We start from the raw sequence: 20,472 nt of genomic DNA, 5'->3' as shown, positions 1-20,472 counted from the left end.
GCCCGCCAGGCTCCTCTGTCCATGGAGATTCTCCAGGCAAGAATATGGATTGGATTTTCATGCCCTCCTCCAGGGGATCTTCCCAACCCAGGGATCAAACCCACATCTCTTACATCTCCTGCATTGGCAGATGGGTTCTTTCCCACTATTGCCACCTGTGAAGCCCTAGGAAACACTGAGATGGAACCAAAAAGGCTTTTGAAGGTTCTGAGCAAGGATGATGGACTATTAAGCTGTGATAACTTCCAAGGAGACATCATCTCACTCATCGGTGACATATTTTTCATCAACAAGTCTAAAATCTCCTAACTTTTTCTTCTTATTCTTTTTTTCTTTTGATTGGCTGAAAGTGATAAATGGTAATAACTCAGAGAAAACCATAGCGGAGGGAAGCAGTGGGAGAACAGTTTACAATTCTGATTTGTTTTTTGGAGGCCAGCGTGAGGAACTCCACCCATGGCAAAGGTTATGAGGAAGGAAGCTTGGCATACGCAAAGGCGTGATCAAGCCTCAGGAGACCCCCCTGTTCCTGAGCATCTACCTACCAAAACCAGAGTACTTTACGGGGAGCTCTCCCCCATAACCATTTCTCTCAGAGAAGGAGTTAACTTGCAGCTCCAGTTAATAAAAATTCCTGGGCGTGACAAGAGTGTTTCAACTTACGAACTCTGAAGGTTCTCTGGCCTGCCTGATCAGGCTCGTCCGGCCGCATGTGATTGTTTACAGCCTCCCAACTGTGAGAGGCATGGGATGTTTTAAAACTTTCTAAATACAGACTCTTTTGAGAAGTTAGAAGATCATTAGCATAGTATTAGTGGGTTGATTAGGAATTATATTGGTGAAGGGTTTTTTCATTTGTTGTGCCAATAATTACTGCTAATTCCCTGCCCTGGGTGTGACAAGGATGTCTCAGGTCAAACCTCTCTGCTGACAGACTAGCTCGTGTGACAACCTCTCAACCATAAACAGCACAGAGAGTTTGGAGTATTAGCATAGGGCTTTTTTCATTGATGAGTCAATGATTGCCATCAGGCCTCCATATCCTTAGGCACCTGGGAATATATTAATCAATGTATTTGGAATAAAGAAAAGGAAATATAATAGTTTTTTGATGTTAGCAATACTAGACTTTCTGAGTTAATGAATTTTCTCTTTTGTTATAGATCACTGTACTTTGTTATAAATCACTATAAATCACTATGCTATGTAAAAATGTAACTTTATCACTATCTTAAGACAAAGTAGATCTTAAGGGGAACATTAGTGAAGGGGACATTTGTTGAGCCAATATTTGCTGCTAAATCTCCATATTCCTGCCCTTATAATGAATATAACTAGCATATAGGAGAAATAAGTATTAACCTTTAAGATTAATCATGTTAAACCTTAGGTTAAGTAAATTCCTTTCTTGATTGTAACTCACTACACCCTCACCCTATAGGAATGCAACTTTATTTGGAGGGTGGCGCCTGATTTTAAAAAAAATCACCCCTGGAAAAATAAGTTTTCTGGTTAACTGACCGGTATCAGAAAGGGCCATAAAATGTCAGCAGACCTCATGGCCAGAAGATGATGAAACCTGTAAGACCTTTGTATAATTTTATATGAAGCACCTGATTGTGACAACGGTCAGGTCTGATGACCCCCGTGTGACTCTGTATTCATCACTATGTATAACAAAAAGGTATATAAACAAACCTGAAAAATAAAGAAATCGAATCAGTTTCTGGAAAGACTGACTCTCCCGGGTCGTTTCTTTCTTGCTCCCCACTTTCCTGGTTGAATTCCCATCTGAAATGTGGGTACTCACCAAGCCTGCTAATTCTGCCTGGGCTTCTGAGATCGGACCGGGGAGGCCTCAGTGCCTCCTCTCCTTCGGGAAAATGGAAGGACGCCTATGGCCTAAATAGGTGGTGATTGGTATTCCATGTAAACCAGTTATTCAGCCTCTTTTCTCCACTAATTCTCCTACTACACTATCTGTTTCTCATCTCCCTCTATATCTGTAATTAAATAAGTTTTTTCCAGGACGCCGATTCCGTCCCCACCTTCGAATTACCCTGGATCCACTGGGGCTGGACCCCGGCATTTGTTGATCTTAATAAACTTGTCAGTGATCAACTTGGAGAGGATATTCCCTGTGGAACCCATTGTCCAAATGCACCTGGCTGTGACACTAAGTAGTCACCTACCTGGCTGTGTGTGAAGCACATCTTGCCTCCAGTAGAGAATGATCTGTCAGAGATCTTGCCCACCATTAACAGCCAAAATAGGAGAAAAACGTGTTTTTATAGGCTTTTCCCCAGGTCCGATCATGTAGTAACAAGGTTTGCAGGCGCTCTAAAATATACTGTGATCCTTAACTAGTTGTAATACTGTTTCCTTCATGGCCAAAATAATCCTGTAATTCCAAAGCCCTCTGCATGTATCACATCTTTCTCAATACAGCATTTTATAATAATTTTTTAAAAATAGGCTCTAAAAAGAGCAGATTAGAGATTGGAACACTCCAGACTTCGGTAGTTAAGTCAAGTGGTTAATAAGTAGTAGCGGCAAGATTCAAAGACCTGCAAAACTTTAATGGGCTCAGACAATGGTATTATTTAGTAATTCTTCATTTCTTTTTTCCAATTTATTTTTATTTACTTATTGTTGAGGCTGTGCTGATCTTTGTTGTTGCTCAAGGACTTTTCTAGTTGTGGCGAGTGGGGGCTACTCTCTAGTTGTGGTGCAAACAGGCTTCTCTACTGCTCCTGTTGCAGAGCATGGGCACTAGGGTGCATGGGTTTCTGCAGTCATGATGCACGGGCTTAGTTCCTCCACAGTATGTGGGATCTTCCAGGACCAGTGATCAAATTGGTGTCCTTTGAATTGCAAGGCAAATTCTTAATCACTGGGCCATCAGGAAAGCCCCAAATTCTTTATTTCCTAACAGGGAGATGGGACTGTATTTCAGTTCACTTGTCGCTCAGTTGTGTCCGACTCTTTGTGACCCCATGAACCACAGCACACCAGGCCTCCCTATCCATCACCAACTCCCATAGTCTACCCAAACCCATGTCCATTGAGTCAGTGATGCCATCCAACCATCTCATCCTCTATCATCCCCTTCTCCTCCTGCCCTCAATCTTTCCCAGCATCAGGGTCTTGTCAAATGAGTCAGCTCTTCACATCAGGTGGCCAAAGTGTTGGAGTTTCAGCTTCAACATCAGTCCTTCCAATGAACACCCAGGACTGATCTCCTTTAGGATGGATTGGTTGGATCTCCTTGCAGTCCAAGGGACTCTCAAGAGTCTTCTCCAACACCACAGTTCAAGAGCATCAATTCTTCAGCGCTCAGCTTTCTTCACAGTCCAACTCTCACATCCATACATGACTACTGGAAAAACCATACTGGAATACCAGACCACCTGACCTCTTGAGAAACCTGTATGCAGGTCAGGAAACAACAGTTAGAACTGGACATGGAACAACAGAATGGTTCCCAATACGAAAAAGAAGTACGTCAAGGCTGTATATTGTCACCATGCTTATTTAACTTCTATGCAGAGTACATCATGAGAAATGCTGGGCTGGAGGAAGCACAAGCTGGAATCAAGATTGCTGGGAGAAATATCAATAACGTCAGATATGCAGATGACTCCACCCTTATGGCAGAAAGTGAAGAACTAAAGAGTCTCTTGATGAAAGTAAAAGAGGAGAGCGAAAAAGTTGGCTTAAAGCTCAACATTCAGAAAACGAAGATCATGGCATCCAGTCCCATCACTTCATGGCAAATAGATGGGGAAACAGTGGAAACAGTGGCTGACTTTATTTTAGGGGGCTCCAAAATCACTGCAGATAGTGATTGCAGCCATGAAATTAAAAGATGCTTACTCCTTGGAAGGAAAGTTGTGATCATCCTAGACAGCATATTAAAAAGCAGAGACATTACTTTGCCAACAAAGGGACTGTATTTAGTACACATTTCTGGGGGGATTCCCTGGTGGTTCAGCAGTAAAGAATCTATCTGCCAGTGCAGGAGATGTGATTTGATCCCTAGGTTGGGAAGATCCCCTGGAGAAGGAAATGGCAGCCCACTCCAGTATTCTTGGCTGGGGAAATCCCATGGATAGAAGAGCCTGGCGGGCTACACTCCATGGGGTCACAAAAAGAGCTGGACCCGACTTAGCAATGAAACAGCAACAACAGTTGTAAATGCGTATTTGAAACAAAAGCATCACTTTTCCCCTTCCTTCCTTCTTCCCCTTTCTTCCTCCCTCTCTCTCCCCTTCCTTCCTTCCTTAGTTTCTTTCTAGACATAGAATAATTTGTAAGGCTGAAAATTCAGAGATAGTGATTTGCAATCATGTTTCTAATTGTGGTCTTTGAGGACCTACTAAGGTTCATCTTTATGGTGGAGGAGCCCAATTGAGTGACATGGTCATGTCTCTCAAAGCGATTTTGAGAGGCCCCAAATGTAAACAGAAAACCTTTACCTTAAAAATATAAAATGACATCAGGATCCTAAACTAAGCAATCCTAACTGCTTCATTCACAGGCAGCACCTGCTTCATTCATGGTGAATGAAAGGGGAGCTTCCGTCTCTTTGTATTTTCACTGTCTGCCCTCCACATTCTGTGGAACGTGGGCCTGCCTTTGCTTAACTAGCGGTGGGAAACCACTTCCCCTCTCTGTGGCCTTCAAAATGACAACCAGATGTTGTTCCAGTCTTTTCTCTCAGTTTTATTTTTCAGGTCTAAACTCATGATGGCCCTCTGGGTTTCCACGATGGTAAGGGAATGTTTTCAATTGAAACAAGAGTTCCTGCCAAAATTAAAGAACATGAAAACATGATTCTTCATCACATATTTGGTAAATCCCTGTTGTCCATTTGAAAATCAGAGTTTGGGGGTTAAGTTACAAGAGCACTTTCAAGTGCTGCTTAAAAAAACAGCTGTCTATCTCAAATCACAGACAATTTTTTGTATGCGCCTAAGTATTAAAACTGTATAGATGCAATTTATTGAGGAAGACTTTTGCATGGAACCATTTATTTATCCATTAAAGAATGTACTGAAATAAATACTGTAATTAAATCATCGTTTAACTATCATGAAATGAGTTTATTTCATTAGCACATTCAAAGTTTTGGTTGCTGTTACATGTTTTAAACCGAATTCTTTTGACTAATGATAAGAAAAGATGACTCTAAAGTTCTTATGTGTTAAGAATTTCTTTGATGGTATCAGGAGATTCTAATTAAGAATCATTTCTTCTTTTTGCCATCAATTCCTTTATTCCTGCTTGCCATCAGCATGAAAGTCAGTTTGTATTTAACATAATGAAGACTATGTGCTAATGAAAACTTCAGCTTTCCTCTTCTTAGTCTTATGTAATTTTCTTACTACAGGGGCTTAATCTGGGTTTGAGTAGAGGCGAGTAGTCGATGTAGCCAATGGTAAAGTAGCTAATATATGTCTAGCACTTCATATGTATGTATCAGGAATTGTGCCAGAGATTTAGCTAGAATATCTCATATTTGGAATTTTAAGAGAGAGATAATTTCATTAGCTCATTTTAAAAATTATTTAATTGAAGCATAGTATATTTACAATGTTGCATTCATTTCTGGTATACAGCAAACTGATGCAGTTATACATACATATATATATATATATATATATATATATATATATATATATATATATATATATATATATATTCTTTTCATATTTTTTCCATTATGGTTTGTTACAGAATGTTGACTATAGCCCCCATGCTATAGAGTAGGACCTTGTTGTTTATCTATCTTATATGTAGTAGTTTGTATCTGCTAATCCCAAACTGCTAATTTATCTCTCTCCCCCCTTTGCCCTTTGCTGACCACAAGTTTCGTTTTCTATGTCTGTGAGTCTGTTTCTATTTTGGAAATAAATTCATTTGTGTTATATTTTAGATTCCACATATAAGTGATATCATATCATTAGCCCATTTTTAAAGCAATGAAGCCGAACCTCAGAGAGATTAGGAAATTTGTCCAAAGTCACATAATTTTGACATAAATATAAGGACATTTTTATAAATAAATATAAGGATTTAAATATTTGGATTTAATATAAGGATTAAATATAAGGATTTAATAAATATAAGGATTTAATAAATATAAGGACATAAATATAATCTGACATAAATATAAATATAAGGATTATTTTTAAATACAATATAAATACAAAAATTCTTATGTAGACATATCTACATAAGACATAAATATAAGGATTCTTATGTAGATGTATATTAATCCAGACCTTTTGCTTTAAACCTATTTAAAAAATGCAGGAAAAGTCTTTTACATTCAATTATAATCTTAAAGAGAGGTGAATCCCAGGTAAAATAGGAAATCTTTGAGTGATAGAACTGAAATTCATAGTCTCAAGCTGCTTCTGTTTGCTTCACCAGATAGGGAATCTAGTCATGTGTGCCAAGAAGGACTGTTCTCTGTTCTCTGTACTTCAGCAACTCTCTCATACCCATGTGACTGAGGCTACCATCCTGCCTTCTAACTGTCTTCTCCAGTGATATGGAACTCCCTGAGGGTAGGCACTGTGTCTTGAATGTCTTGTGTACAACAAGCTGTAGAATTCACGAGTTTATGATGAATAGTAAACAGATGTGTGTGCAGTCAAGGCTTCTGAATTGTCCCTCCTAGGTTGATGTTCCTGTTGTTTAGGCCCTAAATCCTGTGTAACTCTTTTTTGACCCCATGGACTATAGCCTGCCAGGCTCCTCCGTCCATGGGATTTCCCCAGGCAAGAACATTGGAGTGGGTTGCCATTTCCTCCTCCAGGGGATCTTTCCGACCCAGGGATCAAACCCAGGTCTCTTGCATTGGCAGGTGGATTCTTTATTGCTGAGCCACCAGGGAAGCCCCATATTTACAATACCAGGTTTAAAAACAGTGTTAACTTAGAAAAATCCCTATATCATTCTTTCAACCTTCTTTTATTTTTTTTTTTTTATTGGAGGAAAACTGCTTTGCAATGCTGTGTTGGTTTCTGCTGTACAACATGAATCAGCTGTAATTATATTCCCTTCTTCTTGAGCCCCCTTCTCCTCCCCCATCCTCTCTAGGTTGGCAACAGTGCCAGGTTGGGCTTCTCGGCCTCCTTTATAGCTTGTGGTCACCTTTATGTAACCTCCTTCATCTACCTCAGACTTAAAGCCTACTTCATTCATGCTCAAGCAAATAAGACACAAGGATGGCAACTTACCTTCCCCCTATCTCATGACAGACATTGCTAGCTGATTACAGTACTCTTACCATTCATCCCAGATGAAGCCTCAGGATCCTTCTGACTCCAGAAGCCTAAGACCAATTGATTTGCCATGAATTATTTCTGTCATCTCCAGTTTAGAGCACAGTCCCTCTAATCTTGTAGCTCATTCCTTTGCCTCCACTGGTTATGTGATCTTTGGTACATTTAACCTGAGATGTGCTTTTCTTACCTGTAAAATGAGGATTATTTTAGACCCACACTGAGTCTGTAATAAGATAATGTATATGAAAATACTATGAAAATATATACAATAGCTTGTTTTATTCTGTTCACTTTAATTGTTACCATAATTGGCTTTCTCATTCAAAAAACTCTGGTCTGCCTTCCACACAGTAGTGCATCATTTCGTACAGAGCCTGCACGTAATTGGTTCCCCATAAACGTTAGCCCTGCCCCACCCCCACCGCCTCTTTGTGACTCACTCCTAGTAATGTTACTCACTCATCAATTGTTGGTGGTCACACTATCATCTGTCCCAGTTAAATAAGTTACAAAACATAATGTCTTAAAGAAGATAATTCTTTTTTTTTTAATTTCCAGCTCCACTGGGTTTTTGTTGCTGCAGAAGGGTTTTCTCTACTTGTGGCAAGAAGGGTTACTCTCTACTTGCCATGCTTGAATGTTTCTTTTTCATTTGTTTCTATGCATATTTTGATTTCTTTTTTGATTTCTTCTGTGATTTGTTGGTTATTCAGAAGCGTGTTGTTCAGCCTCCATATGTTGGAATTTTTAATAGTTTTTCTCCTGTAATTGAGATCTAATCTTAATGCATTATGGTCAGAAAAGATGCTTGGAATGATTTCAATTTTTTTAATTTATCAAGGTTAGATTTATGGCCCAGAATGTGATCTATCCTGGAGAAGTTTCCGTGAGCACTTGAGAAAAAGGTGAAATTCATTGTTTTGGGGTGAAATGTCCTATAGATATCAATTAGGTCTAACTGGTCTATTGTATCATTTAAAGTTTGCGTTTCTTTGTTAATTTTCTGTTTAGTTGATCTGTCCATAGATGTGAGTGGGGTATTAAAGTCTCCTACTATTATTGTGTTATTGTTAATTTCCCCTTTCACACTTGTTAGCATTTGTCTTACATATTGCGGTGCTCCTATGTTGGGTGCATATATATTTATAATTGTTATATCTTCTTCTTGGATTGATCCTTTGATCATTATGTAGTGTCCTTCTTTGTCTCTTTTCACAGCCTTTGTTTCAAAGTCTATTTTATCGGATATGAGTATTGCCACTGCTTTCTTTTGGTCTCTATTTGCGTGGAATATCTTTTTCCAGCCCTTCACTTTCAGTCTCCTTGCAGTGGCTTCTTTTGTTGCCGAACATAGGCTCTAGGGAGCATGGGCTCAATGGTTGTGAAACAGGGGCTCGGGATCTTCCTGGGATCTTCCCTGCCCAGGGATCAAACCCATGTCCCTATATTGGCAGGCAGACTCTCAAGCACTGGACCACCAGGGAAGCCCTTAAAGAAGAATTTTAAAACTATATCTTGGGGCTGGTGCACTGGAATGACCCAGAGGCATGGTATGGGGAGGGAGGTGGGAGGGGGGTTCAGGATGCTGAACACGTGTACACCCATGGTGGATTCATGTTGATGTACTGCAAAACCAATACAATATTGTGAAGTAATTAGCCTCCAAGTAAAATAAATAAATTTATATTTAAAAAAAAAAGCTATATCTTGACTGGTCTCACCAGAAGGGCTTTCTGCCTTTAAGCAATTATTTGTGGTCTTATATCCAAGCACACTGAGCATAGATCATCCTCACTTTAACCCACTGATCTCTCCATGCCTTTCCAAAATGGACCATTCCATGTCTTTGACAAGAATATTCTCTCCACCTGGACAATGTTCTCCAGCTCACCTCCCACAAGACCCGCTACTCTCTAAGGATGTCCCTGGCTCTTCACTACCATCTCCAGTCCCAGACGGATGACTCAATCTTTCTAGAATTTTCTGCAGACTTTTATTATAACTCATCATACTATATGTAATGGCTCTTATCACACCCCTAGAGGTCCTTGCGGTCTTCTGGTCAAGATGTGAGCATCTTGAAGGCAGAAGTCTTAGCTCCTTTTCTTCATTGTGTCTGTATCCAGAGACCTACAATGGCTTATCTTCAATAAAATTAGAAGGAAGAGTGGGGACTGTTGGCATCTCGAGTCTTCATCAGTTCATAGCACACGAGGGATCATGGCAGCCAGTGGAGAGAGGGTCAGGGTTGTAGAGACTGATAAATATTAATCACAAGAGCAGCTAATTTCATGAACATCGAGAGTTGCTAGCCGTTGTCCTAAGACTTTTATGCGAATAAGCAAAGAACTGAGGCTCAGAGAGTTAATCAGCTGCTTGGGTTTGTAGGGGATAAAACTGATCCAAACCAAGATGGCCTGGCTTTAGCATTGGCTCTCTCCATCACTCTTGCTTTGCTGCTGAGGAAGGAAAAGAGGTTGTGAGCAGAAAGGACATGAGCACAGCTAAATGGCGTGATAGGCGAAGAAAGACAAATTTCACAATTCTGATTTTTCTAGGAAAAGAAATTAACAAAAATCTCAATGTATGTAATCACTTTAGAAGAGCTTTGAAATGCAAGTTTGTGATAGATCAGGAGAAGGAGATGGCAACCCACTCCAGTGTTCTTGCCTGGAGAATCCCAGGGACAGTGGAGCCTGTTGGGCTGCTGTCTATGGGGTTGCACAGAGTCGGACAAGACTGAAGCGACTTAGCAGCAGCAGCAGCAGCTAGAACCAAGCCTTGAAAGCCATAACAAATATCTGAACAAGTGTTTCACCCAGAGGCAGTCTTGCTTGATTGGAACAAGAACAGACAACATAACTAGAGGAAGGAAAGGGATGAGAGATAAGATGCATAGAATATTTAAGGCAAAAACATTCAGTTTTGTTTTCACTTGACTGATTGTTAGTCTTTCACAGGAGGTAGTTTATATTCATCGTGATTCTAAAACAGAATGTGTGAATGGATGGCCAAAGATGCTATAGTTTTGTTTATCACTGAAAAATAGTGAACAATAAGTGGAAAAGGTCACAAGAAATTAGCAGGACCCTGAAATATCTTGCAAAACCAAAGTTCCCACAGATACAAATTCAGAAGTGTGGAGACGGTGCAATCCGAGGTGATCCACAGCCGAGCTCTCTACAAGGAAGGAATACATTGTTGAGGGGCCCACGCTGACCAGCTGGAGCTTGGCATCTTGGTCCTGAATGCTACTTCTCTCCCTGACCGCCTACTCCCTGGTCTGTCACTTTTGTAGGAGGGGCAACTGGAAGATTTTACAACATTTTGAAAACCTAGGAGGAATTTCCTCTGAGATATCTAAAGGACAGGAGCAACTTTGGATTCTTCCATGCTTCAAAAGTTTACCAGTTTCCAAAGGAATGCGTTTTCATGGCCATCCAAGAAATGCTACAATGGAGCTCCAACATTTTGAAGCCTGAATGTCTCCTAATATTCTTGGAAGTGTCAGGGGAGTGTGTAATTTCCTTGATTCTGTCTCGTCACAACAAAAAATTGAAGGTAGTGACCAGCATTATAGCTCTCAGACGGGCCAGCATTACAGCTCTTGGACAGACCAGCATCACAGCTCCATGTTATAGATCAGTTTTATTTAGAAAATAAAGGAAAATACATCCTCGAGGCATGAGGGCATGACGACCCAAACGATGCAAAGAGAGAGAGACAGCGGGAGAGACAGAGAGCACGCCCCCTTCCCCCGCCCTTCGGCTCCTCTTTTTATGTGTTTTTTCTCCTCCCCCTGGGAACTGCCCTGTGTAAATTGGGCTAGCCAGGAGTGCTGTTTGTGCTACCTGAGGTCCTCACTCTAGTCCTCGGATCTTCCTTTGTTCTATTTTCTTGGGCTTTCCCCTTCCTTGTCTTTTAGCCACTGCCATTCTGGACTCCTTTTTCCTATTCTAACTACCTAACATCCAAAAGTCATAAACATGAGCGGGGACAGAAACATGTCTTCCACCCTAGCATCATCCCAATCCTAAGCATGTTCTCTTTGTATTCTGAACATTACATGCATTGATTTTAAAAATGCACAATGTGAGAGTTGCAAGTTAAATTTTATTTGGAGGCAAAATGAGGACTGCAGCCTAGAGACAGCTTTCAGATAGCTATAACAAACTTCTCTGAGGAGGCGAGGGCAGGAGCTAGGATATATAGGAATTTTGCATCAAAGGACAGATAGTTGAGAGCATCAAAATATTACTGTTAATTAAGGAAACCACATATGCCAAGTTAAGGAATTTAGAGCTTTTCCATGTATGGAAAGATGCAAGAATCCGAGCTCACTGAAATGGCTCTTTCGATATGCACCTCAGCAACCTGGTGCCAATAGCTTGTATTTTCCTATCTTGAGTTTTCTCTGGGCTCAGCATAGGGAGTAGCTGCTGTCTGATGGCTCCTAGATGGCAGGTATTCTTTTCAGCCCTGTGTTTCTTCAGGGCTCACCAGCTCACAATAGAAAGCTGCAGTCACTGATGACTATGACATCTTTTGTTTACTGATATGGCAGGAAACATTGCATTTCTCATTGTGATTTCATCGAAGAACAAAGGAAAGCATGGGAATGAGAAGATAATGGTGGATAAGGAGAAGCGAGGTAAAAGGAGAAGGGGGCAAAAGAGGATGAAAAATAGCAACAACTTCTGATATGCAGATGATACCACTCTAATGGCAGAAAGTGAAGACGAACTAAGGAGCCTCTGGATGAGGGTGAAAGAAGAGAATCAAAAAGTTGGCTTAAAACTCAACATTCAAAAAACTAAGATCATGGCATCTGGTTCCCACCACTTTACGGCAAATAGAAGGGGTAAAAGTGGAAGCAGTGACTGACTTTATTTTCTTGGGCTCCAAAATCACTGTGGATGGCAACTGCAACCATGAAATTAAAAGATGCTTGCTTCTTGGAAAGAAAGCTATGACAAGCCTATATAGCATGTTAAAAAGCAGAGACATCACTTTGCTGACAAAGGTTCATATAGTCAAAGCTACGGTTTTTCCAGTAGTCACGTGCGAATGTGAGAGTTGGACCATAAGGAAGACTGAGTACCAAAGAATTGATGCTTTTGAACTGTGGTACTGAAGACTCTTGAGAGTCCCTTCAACAGTAAGGACATCAAACCATTTCAATCCTAAAGGAAATCAACCCTGAAATTTCACTGGAAGGACTAGTGCTGAAGCTGAAGCTCCAATACTTTGTGAAGAGCTGACTCACTGGAAAAGACCCTGATGCTAGGAAAGATTGAGGGCAGGAGGAGAAGGGGATGACAGAGGATGAGATGTTTGAAAAACATCACCAACTTAATGGACATGAGTTTGAGCAAACTCTGGGAGATGGTGAAGGACAGGGAAGCCTGGCGTGCTGCAGGCCACTGACTCACAAAGAGGAGGATATGACTTAGTGACTGAACAATACAATGAGAATACGTGGTATGTGATAGCATTCCAGTTTTATTTTCTTCTTGATGGATTAATCAGGTATATGTGAGCCTTTTCTCGTGGAACTGAAATTTCAGCTTTATCAAACATTAAATTCCTACATATGTTGAAATCCACTCCTGGAATTTTGATTGTCTTCCATTGTTCAATTTGTTTGCTCCTATACCAATACAGTATCTTATGCTTTATTGTCTGGCAATGTATATCCTCCTCACATATGCATATTCCTCTTAATTAATTTTTTGGCTATTATAAATTTGTTTCCCTGTATGACTTTAGGATTATTTTCTCCAATAAAAAACTTTTCTTGTGATTCTAACTATAATTGCTTTCCATTGATAGATTAATCAGAGAATATTTAAAATTGGAAGATATTAAGGATTCCATTCAAGAAGATCATATAATTTCCAATGTTTCATTTTTTAGTCTTCTACAGTAAGATTTTATACCTTCTTAAAGAATGTGTATCTTTCTTCTTTATATTAGGTATCTTTAGTTTTGTTACTTTTGTGAATGAAATTATAATTCTATTTTGTTTTAAATTGATTATTGCTTTTATAGAGAAAGGATTTAAATTTTTTTAAAATTAAGGCTCATAGCTGGACTTTTGGAAATGTGGAACGAGATCACCCAGCCCTGTAAAGGCAAGCCTGAGCTAACAAAATTATCAATTAGGATTAATGAAGTTCAGTCCCAAATTTTGTTCTAAATTTCTGTCTCCCATTAGCTCCCTTACCTGTCTATTCTCTTATTTGGACAACTATTTTGCAGTTCTTTTCTGTTTTTCCTTGACTGAATTCTACTTGTCATCATTCAATGCCACACTTGCCCCTCGGGCTAGCCTAAAAGGATGCTGCTTCTTAAGGGCTGCAATCCAGTAGAGGACCAGATTCACCCCGTCTCACAGGTAACCTGATAGACATCACTTATGTGATCTCAGCTACTATGGAATAAGACTTTTATACCAGTGATGTAAAACAGTCAACTATCTCTACAGTGGTCATACAAGTTATCTGTGCAGTAAAGATTATTTCTAATAGCAGATAAGAAGTCATTATAAACTCTAAGCATGGCCATTTAAATGTGGTTATATTTGGCTCATAAACCTTATAAATTAACAGACTAAATCTCAATGCAAGGTTAGCCTTCAACAATAATAGTAAGTAAGGGAAGTTTCCTTTATCTTCTCTTGACTCTGGTATCTAATATGATAATAATGCAATTTAGCCATCTTGTCTCCCCCGTACTGCTACTCCGTGCAAAGGTCCAGTCTCCACTACTCCCAATACCCTCAACCAGACACAGAGAAATCAGACTTTTGTCTGAACAACCGGCAAACACAAGCACATCTGACTTATGACAGCTTCCTGCTTCTATGTAGACAGTTCTCATTTAGAAAACCGACACTTCATATTGAGTTTAATTTGGCTTTTGACCTCGCTCACAATGGAACTCTCTACTTCTGAGTTGATCTCCCCTCCTCCTCTCAATCCTCTTACTCCCTCACCCCCATCCCACCAATACACTTACTGTGATCTCTTCTATAACTTGCTCCCAATCCAGAACATACACTGAACATTTTTTTGCTGGAAGTCTAACTCGAATTTCCTTTAGGATGATAATTCCTTTTAATTCCTTTGTCTACCATAGCCTGGGGCTTCCCTGGTGGCTCAGATGGTAGACTCTGATTGCAATGCAGGGGACCAGGAGAAGGGAATGGCTACCCACTCTAGTTGGGTTGGATGGCATCACTGACTCAAACGCCTTGAGTTTGAGCAAACTCTGGGAGATAGTGAAGGACAGGGAAACCCAGAGTGTTGCAGTCCATGGGGTTGCAAACAGTCAGACACAACTGAGCTACTAACACGCTCACTTTCACCATAGCTTAACCCCTTTCCAACCATCACAACCCTCCCTGCTCCATCCCCTTGGTCTGTCTTCCCCAGGTTTCTGCCCAATTTGATAGGCATGGATACGACTTAGTGACTAGAAAAAAAATAAAAACCTGGGCTCCACCTTCAACTGCTGGAGCAAGTGGTTCATCCCGTAGGCCTTTGGCAAGGGACCCTGACTTTGTTTGCATTTGAGGCTTGGCAATTATCACATTTGGTCCTCATAAGGCAAGCTGACTAGGGTCTGTATCATACCTTAAGAAATGAAGGAGCTGAGACTCAGAGAGGATTATTACTTGTCCAACATCACACAGAAGTGAAATCGAAACTTGAACCCAGGTCTTCTGACTGAAAATTCCTTGCTGCCTGAAATAATATCTTTGTTTCTGAGCATAGATTAAAAAAATAAAAATAAAAACAAAACAAAAACAGCCATTTAAAAATGACTTGAGGGAGTTTGGGATAAGCAGTTGCAAATTATTACACATGGAATTAATAAACAAGGTCCTATTGTATAGCACAGGGAACTATATTCAATATCATGGGATAAGCCATAATGGAAAGGAATATAAAAAAGGATGTACATATGTATACAATGGAGTCATTTTGCTGTACATTAGAAGTTAACACAGCATTGTAAACAAACTGTACATCAGTAAAAAATAAATTAAAAAATACTTTGAGGTGTATAAACAACTTGAGGATGGATAATGTGTCTTTTTGTCTTTAAATGCATCCAGTCTCCCAAACAGCTAATAAGAGCTCACATAGTACAAGGTCAAGCACGAAATATTTTGATAAACAAACATTAATTCTGGGGAAAGTAAACACAAAGAGCAAAATGAAAGTATCAAGTCAGTCATAAATAAAGAAGTATGAACATTAACATCTCTTACTGCTGATGGCTTTTCTAAGAACAGCACCTATTGAAAGTATTTGAGATAAGGAATAGATTTTGGGTTTATAGAACATCAGAACCAGATCATGGCGATCTCTATGATCTTTTTATCTAATCCTCCTCAATTAACAGAAGAGCTAACATTGAGAAAGCAATATGGAATAAAACAATCTGAGAGGCAAGACTTGTTTTTCAGAAACTCATTATTTAAGGAAGGATTCTTTCTAGTCAGTGTTCTTTGAGGACCAGCATTTCCTACCATTATGAAGCTATAAAAATACACAATATGAGCTATGCTCAATTTAAATATACAATAAAATTCAATAACTTTTAGATAAATTAATGTTTAAATTGCAACTTTATCTCTTCAGTTGTGTAACTTTCCTTATTCAAAAAAAATGATTACAAAAAATGCTGCAGCTTTGCTTTTTGACTCTGTGTATATCATACAATCACAAAGTCTTAAAATTTTAAAGCCAAATACATTTTAATTTAATCCTAGACTATCAAAAAGCAACCCTGCCTTTAAAGTGATTTGGATATATGTTAACAATAATAATTTTATCTAAAGAGATCAATATAAAAACAATCTTAAAAGTATTTATATCTATGACCCAAATAATGTTTCCATCATTAGAACACTAAACCTTATCTAAAAATTACTGTATTAAGTTGGTTTTCTGTGAGTGGCTCCTCTAAGTAGTTTGGAAAGCAAATTAATCTAAAGAAAGCAGTTGTTAGTAATCATAGACAACAGCATGGAGTAAGAATAAATAGGAAAATTGTATGTGAATTTAAATAAAACCTTAATGGTACCTAACAGGGATAACAGTTTGGAATTACACTAATGTGATTTATCTCCTTTGCATTTCTTTGTATGTCACCTTCTTCCTAGCCTGCTGGCTTTGCCTTAGATTTGGGCTGGTTGTAGCAAAGCTGCAAACGGATGGATTGAGTTTCCTCTCAACCTCCATATGCTGAGTCTTTTTCATTTTGGCTACTCTCATAGATGTGTAATGACATCTCATTGTGGTTTTACTTTGCATTTCCCTAATGACTAATGAAACAGTGTCAGACTTTATTTTTTGGGGCTCCCAAATCACTGCAGATGGTAATTGCACCCATGAAATTAAAAGACACTTACTCCTTGGAAGGAAAGTTATGACCAACCTAGATAGCATATTCAAAAGCAGAGACATTACTTTGTCAACAAAGTTCTGTCTAGTCAAGGCTATGGTTTTTCCAGTGGTCATGTATGGATGTGAGAGTTGGACTGTGAAGAAGGCTGAGCACCGAAGAATTGATGCTCTTGAACTGTGGTGTTGGAGAAGACTGTTGAGAGTTCCTTGGACTGCAAGATCCAACCAGTCCATTCTGAAGGAGATTTCTTTGGAAGGAATGATGCTAAAGCTGAAACTCCAGTACTTTGGCCACCTCATGCGAAGAGTTGACTCATTGGAAAAGACTCTGATGCTGGGAGGGATTGGGGGCAGGAGGAGAAGGGGACGACAGAGGATGAGATGGCTGGATGGCATCACCGACTCAATGGACGTGAGTTTGAGTAAACTCTGGGAGTTGGTGATGGACAGGGAGGCCTGGCGTGCTGTGATTCATGGGGTCGCAAAGAGTCGGACATGACTGAGCGACTGAACTGAACTGAACTGGATGACTAATGATGTTGAACAGCTTTCATGTTGTTGTCATCTGTGTATCTTCTTTGGTGAAGTGTGTTCAAATCCTTTGTTTTTTAATTAGGTTGTTTGTCTTTTTATTATTGAGTTTTGAGGGTCTTTGTATACTTGCATACAAGCCCTTTATTACTTACATGCTTCATAAATACTTTCGCTCAATCTGTAGCTTATCTTTTCATTTTATTAAGAGTGACTTTTGAAGATCTGAATACCTAAGAAATATTTGCTTAGATATTTAAGAAGTATCTGAAATGTGAAAGGTTGGATCTAAGACACCTCTGCGTAACCCAAGGCCACAAGGATTTTCTCCTATTTTTTTATTAGAATTTATATAGTGTTGGGTTTTACATAGACTGTCACATTTTGACTCTAGTATATGTAATAGAAAGAAAATCAATACTTGCAAACCAACACTGAAAAATCACATGAAACAAGTTAACACAGCATGATGATAAAGAATTCAATATCTGGATATGGACTAAATGTTTTTTTTAAACTTTTAATTTTCTATTACAGAATAGCCCATTAACAATGCTGTGATAGTTTCAGGTGAACAGCAAAAGGACTCAACCATACATAAACACGTATCCATTCTCTCCTAAATTTCTCTCCCATTCAGGCTGACACATAACCTTGTCAGAGTTCTCTGTGCTATACAGTAGGTCCTTGTTGGTTATCAGTTTTAAATATAGCAGTGTGTATACATCCATCCCAAGCTCCCTAACTTTCCCTTCCCCGGCAACCGTAAATTCATTCTCTTAAGTCTGTGAGTCCCTTTCTGTCTTATAAGTAAGTTCATTTGTATCATATCTCTTTAGATTAGAGATGGACTAAAGTTTTAATCTCAGTTCCAGCATTTAAATAGCTGCGTTGATCTTGGTCAAGATATTTAACTGCTTTGACCTTTTTCTCTCACCTATAAAATTAAGAATAGTTCCCACTCACTTCATAGGGTCACTCTGAGGATTAAGTGAGATAACTCATAGAAAGCCAGCACACACATAGTGTGCTTTACAGTGAACTAAGAGATTTTTTTGAATGCCAGTACTTCCTGTGATATTCACTGAGAGCAGAGATTCTGGAAAATAATATAATCATGTGAGCTAAGAGATTTTTATAATGGCTCCTGCATGGTTGAATAAACCAATTACACAAGTGAACATATTTGTCTTAGAATAAGACATAGGATAGATTGGGGAGTAATGATGTCCAAGAAGCAGAAGGTTTAGTCTTCTGAATAGAGTAGCAAAGACAGAAGCCATTTAAAGGATGAATAGTTTAAAGTTCTAGCAGAGAAGTAGAAGCAATGCTTTGGATCAGCTGGAAAAGAGTGATCATTGAAGCTGAGAGTGTATACAGGCAAAGATTACAATAAATGACTATGATTAATGCCCAAGTAAGATAACTAGGCAAATATGGCAGAAAATTTTCACCATGCTGTAGAAAGAGATCTCAACACAACTTCAACTAGATTTTTGATGCCTGTGAAATAAGAGATTGGACCACATAATCTCTAAGGTTCTACGTGGATCTAGCAGGCCTGTGAAATTTCCAATCAGTGCTATGGGACTGAGTGTGGAAAGAGAGAGAGGCTGCGGTCCTTGAAAATTCCAAGTGGTTGAAATAAACAGGAAATTCAGGATAGAAAGTTATCAGAGTATAACTGGTTCCTTATAGAGCTTTTTGTCGGTAATGGAAGAAAAAGGGGCAATAGGGCACTTTTCCAGAATCTCTGCCCTCAGTGAATATCACAAGTACTGGCATTCAAAAATGAGACTGCCAGGGAATGGGAGGGGAAAAAATGCAGGAACAAGATGATGAGTAGGTGGATGGATAAATATCCTAACTCAGGATATTCACCCACTGGATTTAATTTCTCTTAAGATCACTGTGAAATGGTATACTTTGTTACTTTTTATGTCTGGTTTTAAAAAATCTTGAGCCAATATGTTACTGCCATAACAGTCAGTCATCTGCATGGAGATAAAGCCATATGTGGAAGTGTCTGTGCTATGGCTTATGGGGTGGCAAAGGGAAAAGATGGTCCCGGTTAGACCTTAGAGGAAATAGAGTGGGGATGGCGGGAGGGGAGGATACCTAACTAGAGAGAGAGGAAGGAGGCAGGCGCAAGCAAAGTCCAGCATGGCGCCAGGAGGAGGGGTGAAACTGGTAAATGCCTTGGACTTGCGGAAGAGATGCAGGAGCTGTGGATGGGGGCTGTGTTTGATGATAAGAGATCACTCCCTCTTGGCAGTCCTGCCTTCTCTCCTCTCTCTCCAGGCCATCCAGGACTTTCTTCCTCTCTTGCTGCTTGGCCTGGGCACTGATGACACCGATGACTGATTAGTCACCAGTGTTTGCTTGTAAATCAGTTTTCCCTTTAGATCAAACGCTCCCCAAGAGCAAGAACTGAGTGCATGCAGGAGAGATTAACGGCAAGGGAGTCTGATAACTGAGGAATCAGGCCTTTTGCCTGAAAAGGTGTGAGGGAAGGCGCGCTCACAAGCGTCCTCGCCGCCGAATCTTGACTTTCACAGCTGAGCGTCCTGAGAAGCGCCCAGCTGGGGCTCACGCATCCCGGAAGGCTTTGGGACCGCTTGACTGCACGCTTCTGGAGATCAGGGGTCAGGGGTGGGATCTATTCACTTCCTCCAGGCTGCAACTGGGAGTCTCAACCCAAAGACTGGGAAGCTGGGTAAGGAGCCCGGTGAACCTAACTTGGGACTAGGGTGTGTTGGGGTCCCCGCCAGGCCAGCCCAGCCTCGCGCACCAGCCGAACCCCGCTGGCAGTCGTAGTACTGCTGGCTCCCGCCGCCACAGGAACTTCACGAACTTGGTTTTCTTCTGGTGCCCATTGCACGACCTGGTTTTTTTTTTTTTGTAGATTGCTGAGTGCGGAGAGGCCCCGCCCTTCCGCGCCTGGCAGCCCGGCAGCCCAGCCGCCCAGCCACTCCTCCCGCGCTCCCCGGTGGGTGTTCCTTTCCAGACGACGCTGGAAGACTTGGTGGCGGCGGCCCATGGGACCCGTGGCGCTGCCCGCCTGGCTGCAGCCCAGGTAGGGCGCTCGGCCCGGAGGGTGGGGAGGGGGTCGGGAGGAGGGGTCGCCAGGGGGAAGGGTGCGGGTGGGAGGGTGTGGGTGGTGCCCACATAGTTCCGCGGGGCGAGCACCCGCCAGCGCCGGGGCAGCCTTACGCCTCACGTTC

The 20,472-nt window shown here is 40.5% G+C and overlaps 1 protein-coding gene across 2 annotated transcripts in view; it reads left to right on the top strand.

The window, feature by feature from the left end:
• The window catches only part of HACD4 (3-hydroxyacyl-CoA dehydratase 4), a 51,448-nt gene that overhangs the window by 5,744 nt on the left and 25,232 nt on the right, over window positions 1-20,472 (top strand). The window contains exons 1-2 of one of the 2 annotated variants that reach the window (XM_069574119.1): window positions 19,846-19,964; window positions 20,154-20,324. In XM_069574119.1, the coding sequence (XP_069430220.1) occupies window positions 20,287-20,324 (38 nt within the window). In that variant the 5' untranslated portion in view covers window positions 19,846-19,964; window positions 20,154-20,286. Of the gene's footprint in view, window positions 1-19,845; window positions 19,965-20,153; window positions 20,325-20,472 lie in introns of those variants that run through there. The other variant, XM_069574121.1, reaches the window with a different exon arrangement.

This window comes from Ovis canadensis, chromosome 2 (assembly GCF_042477335.2).
Source record: "Ovis canadensis isolate MfBH-ARS-UI-01 breed Bighorn chromosome 2, ARS-UI_OviCan_v2, whole genome shotgun sequence".
NCBI lineage: Eukaryota > Metazoa > Chordata > Mammalia > Artiodactyla > Bovidae > Ovis > Ovis canadensis.
This window is presented reverse-complemented; position numbering and strand designations above follow the sequence as displayed.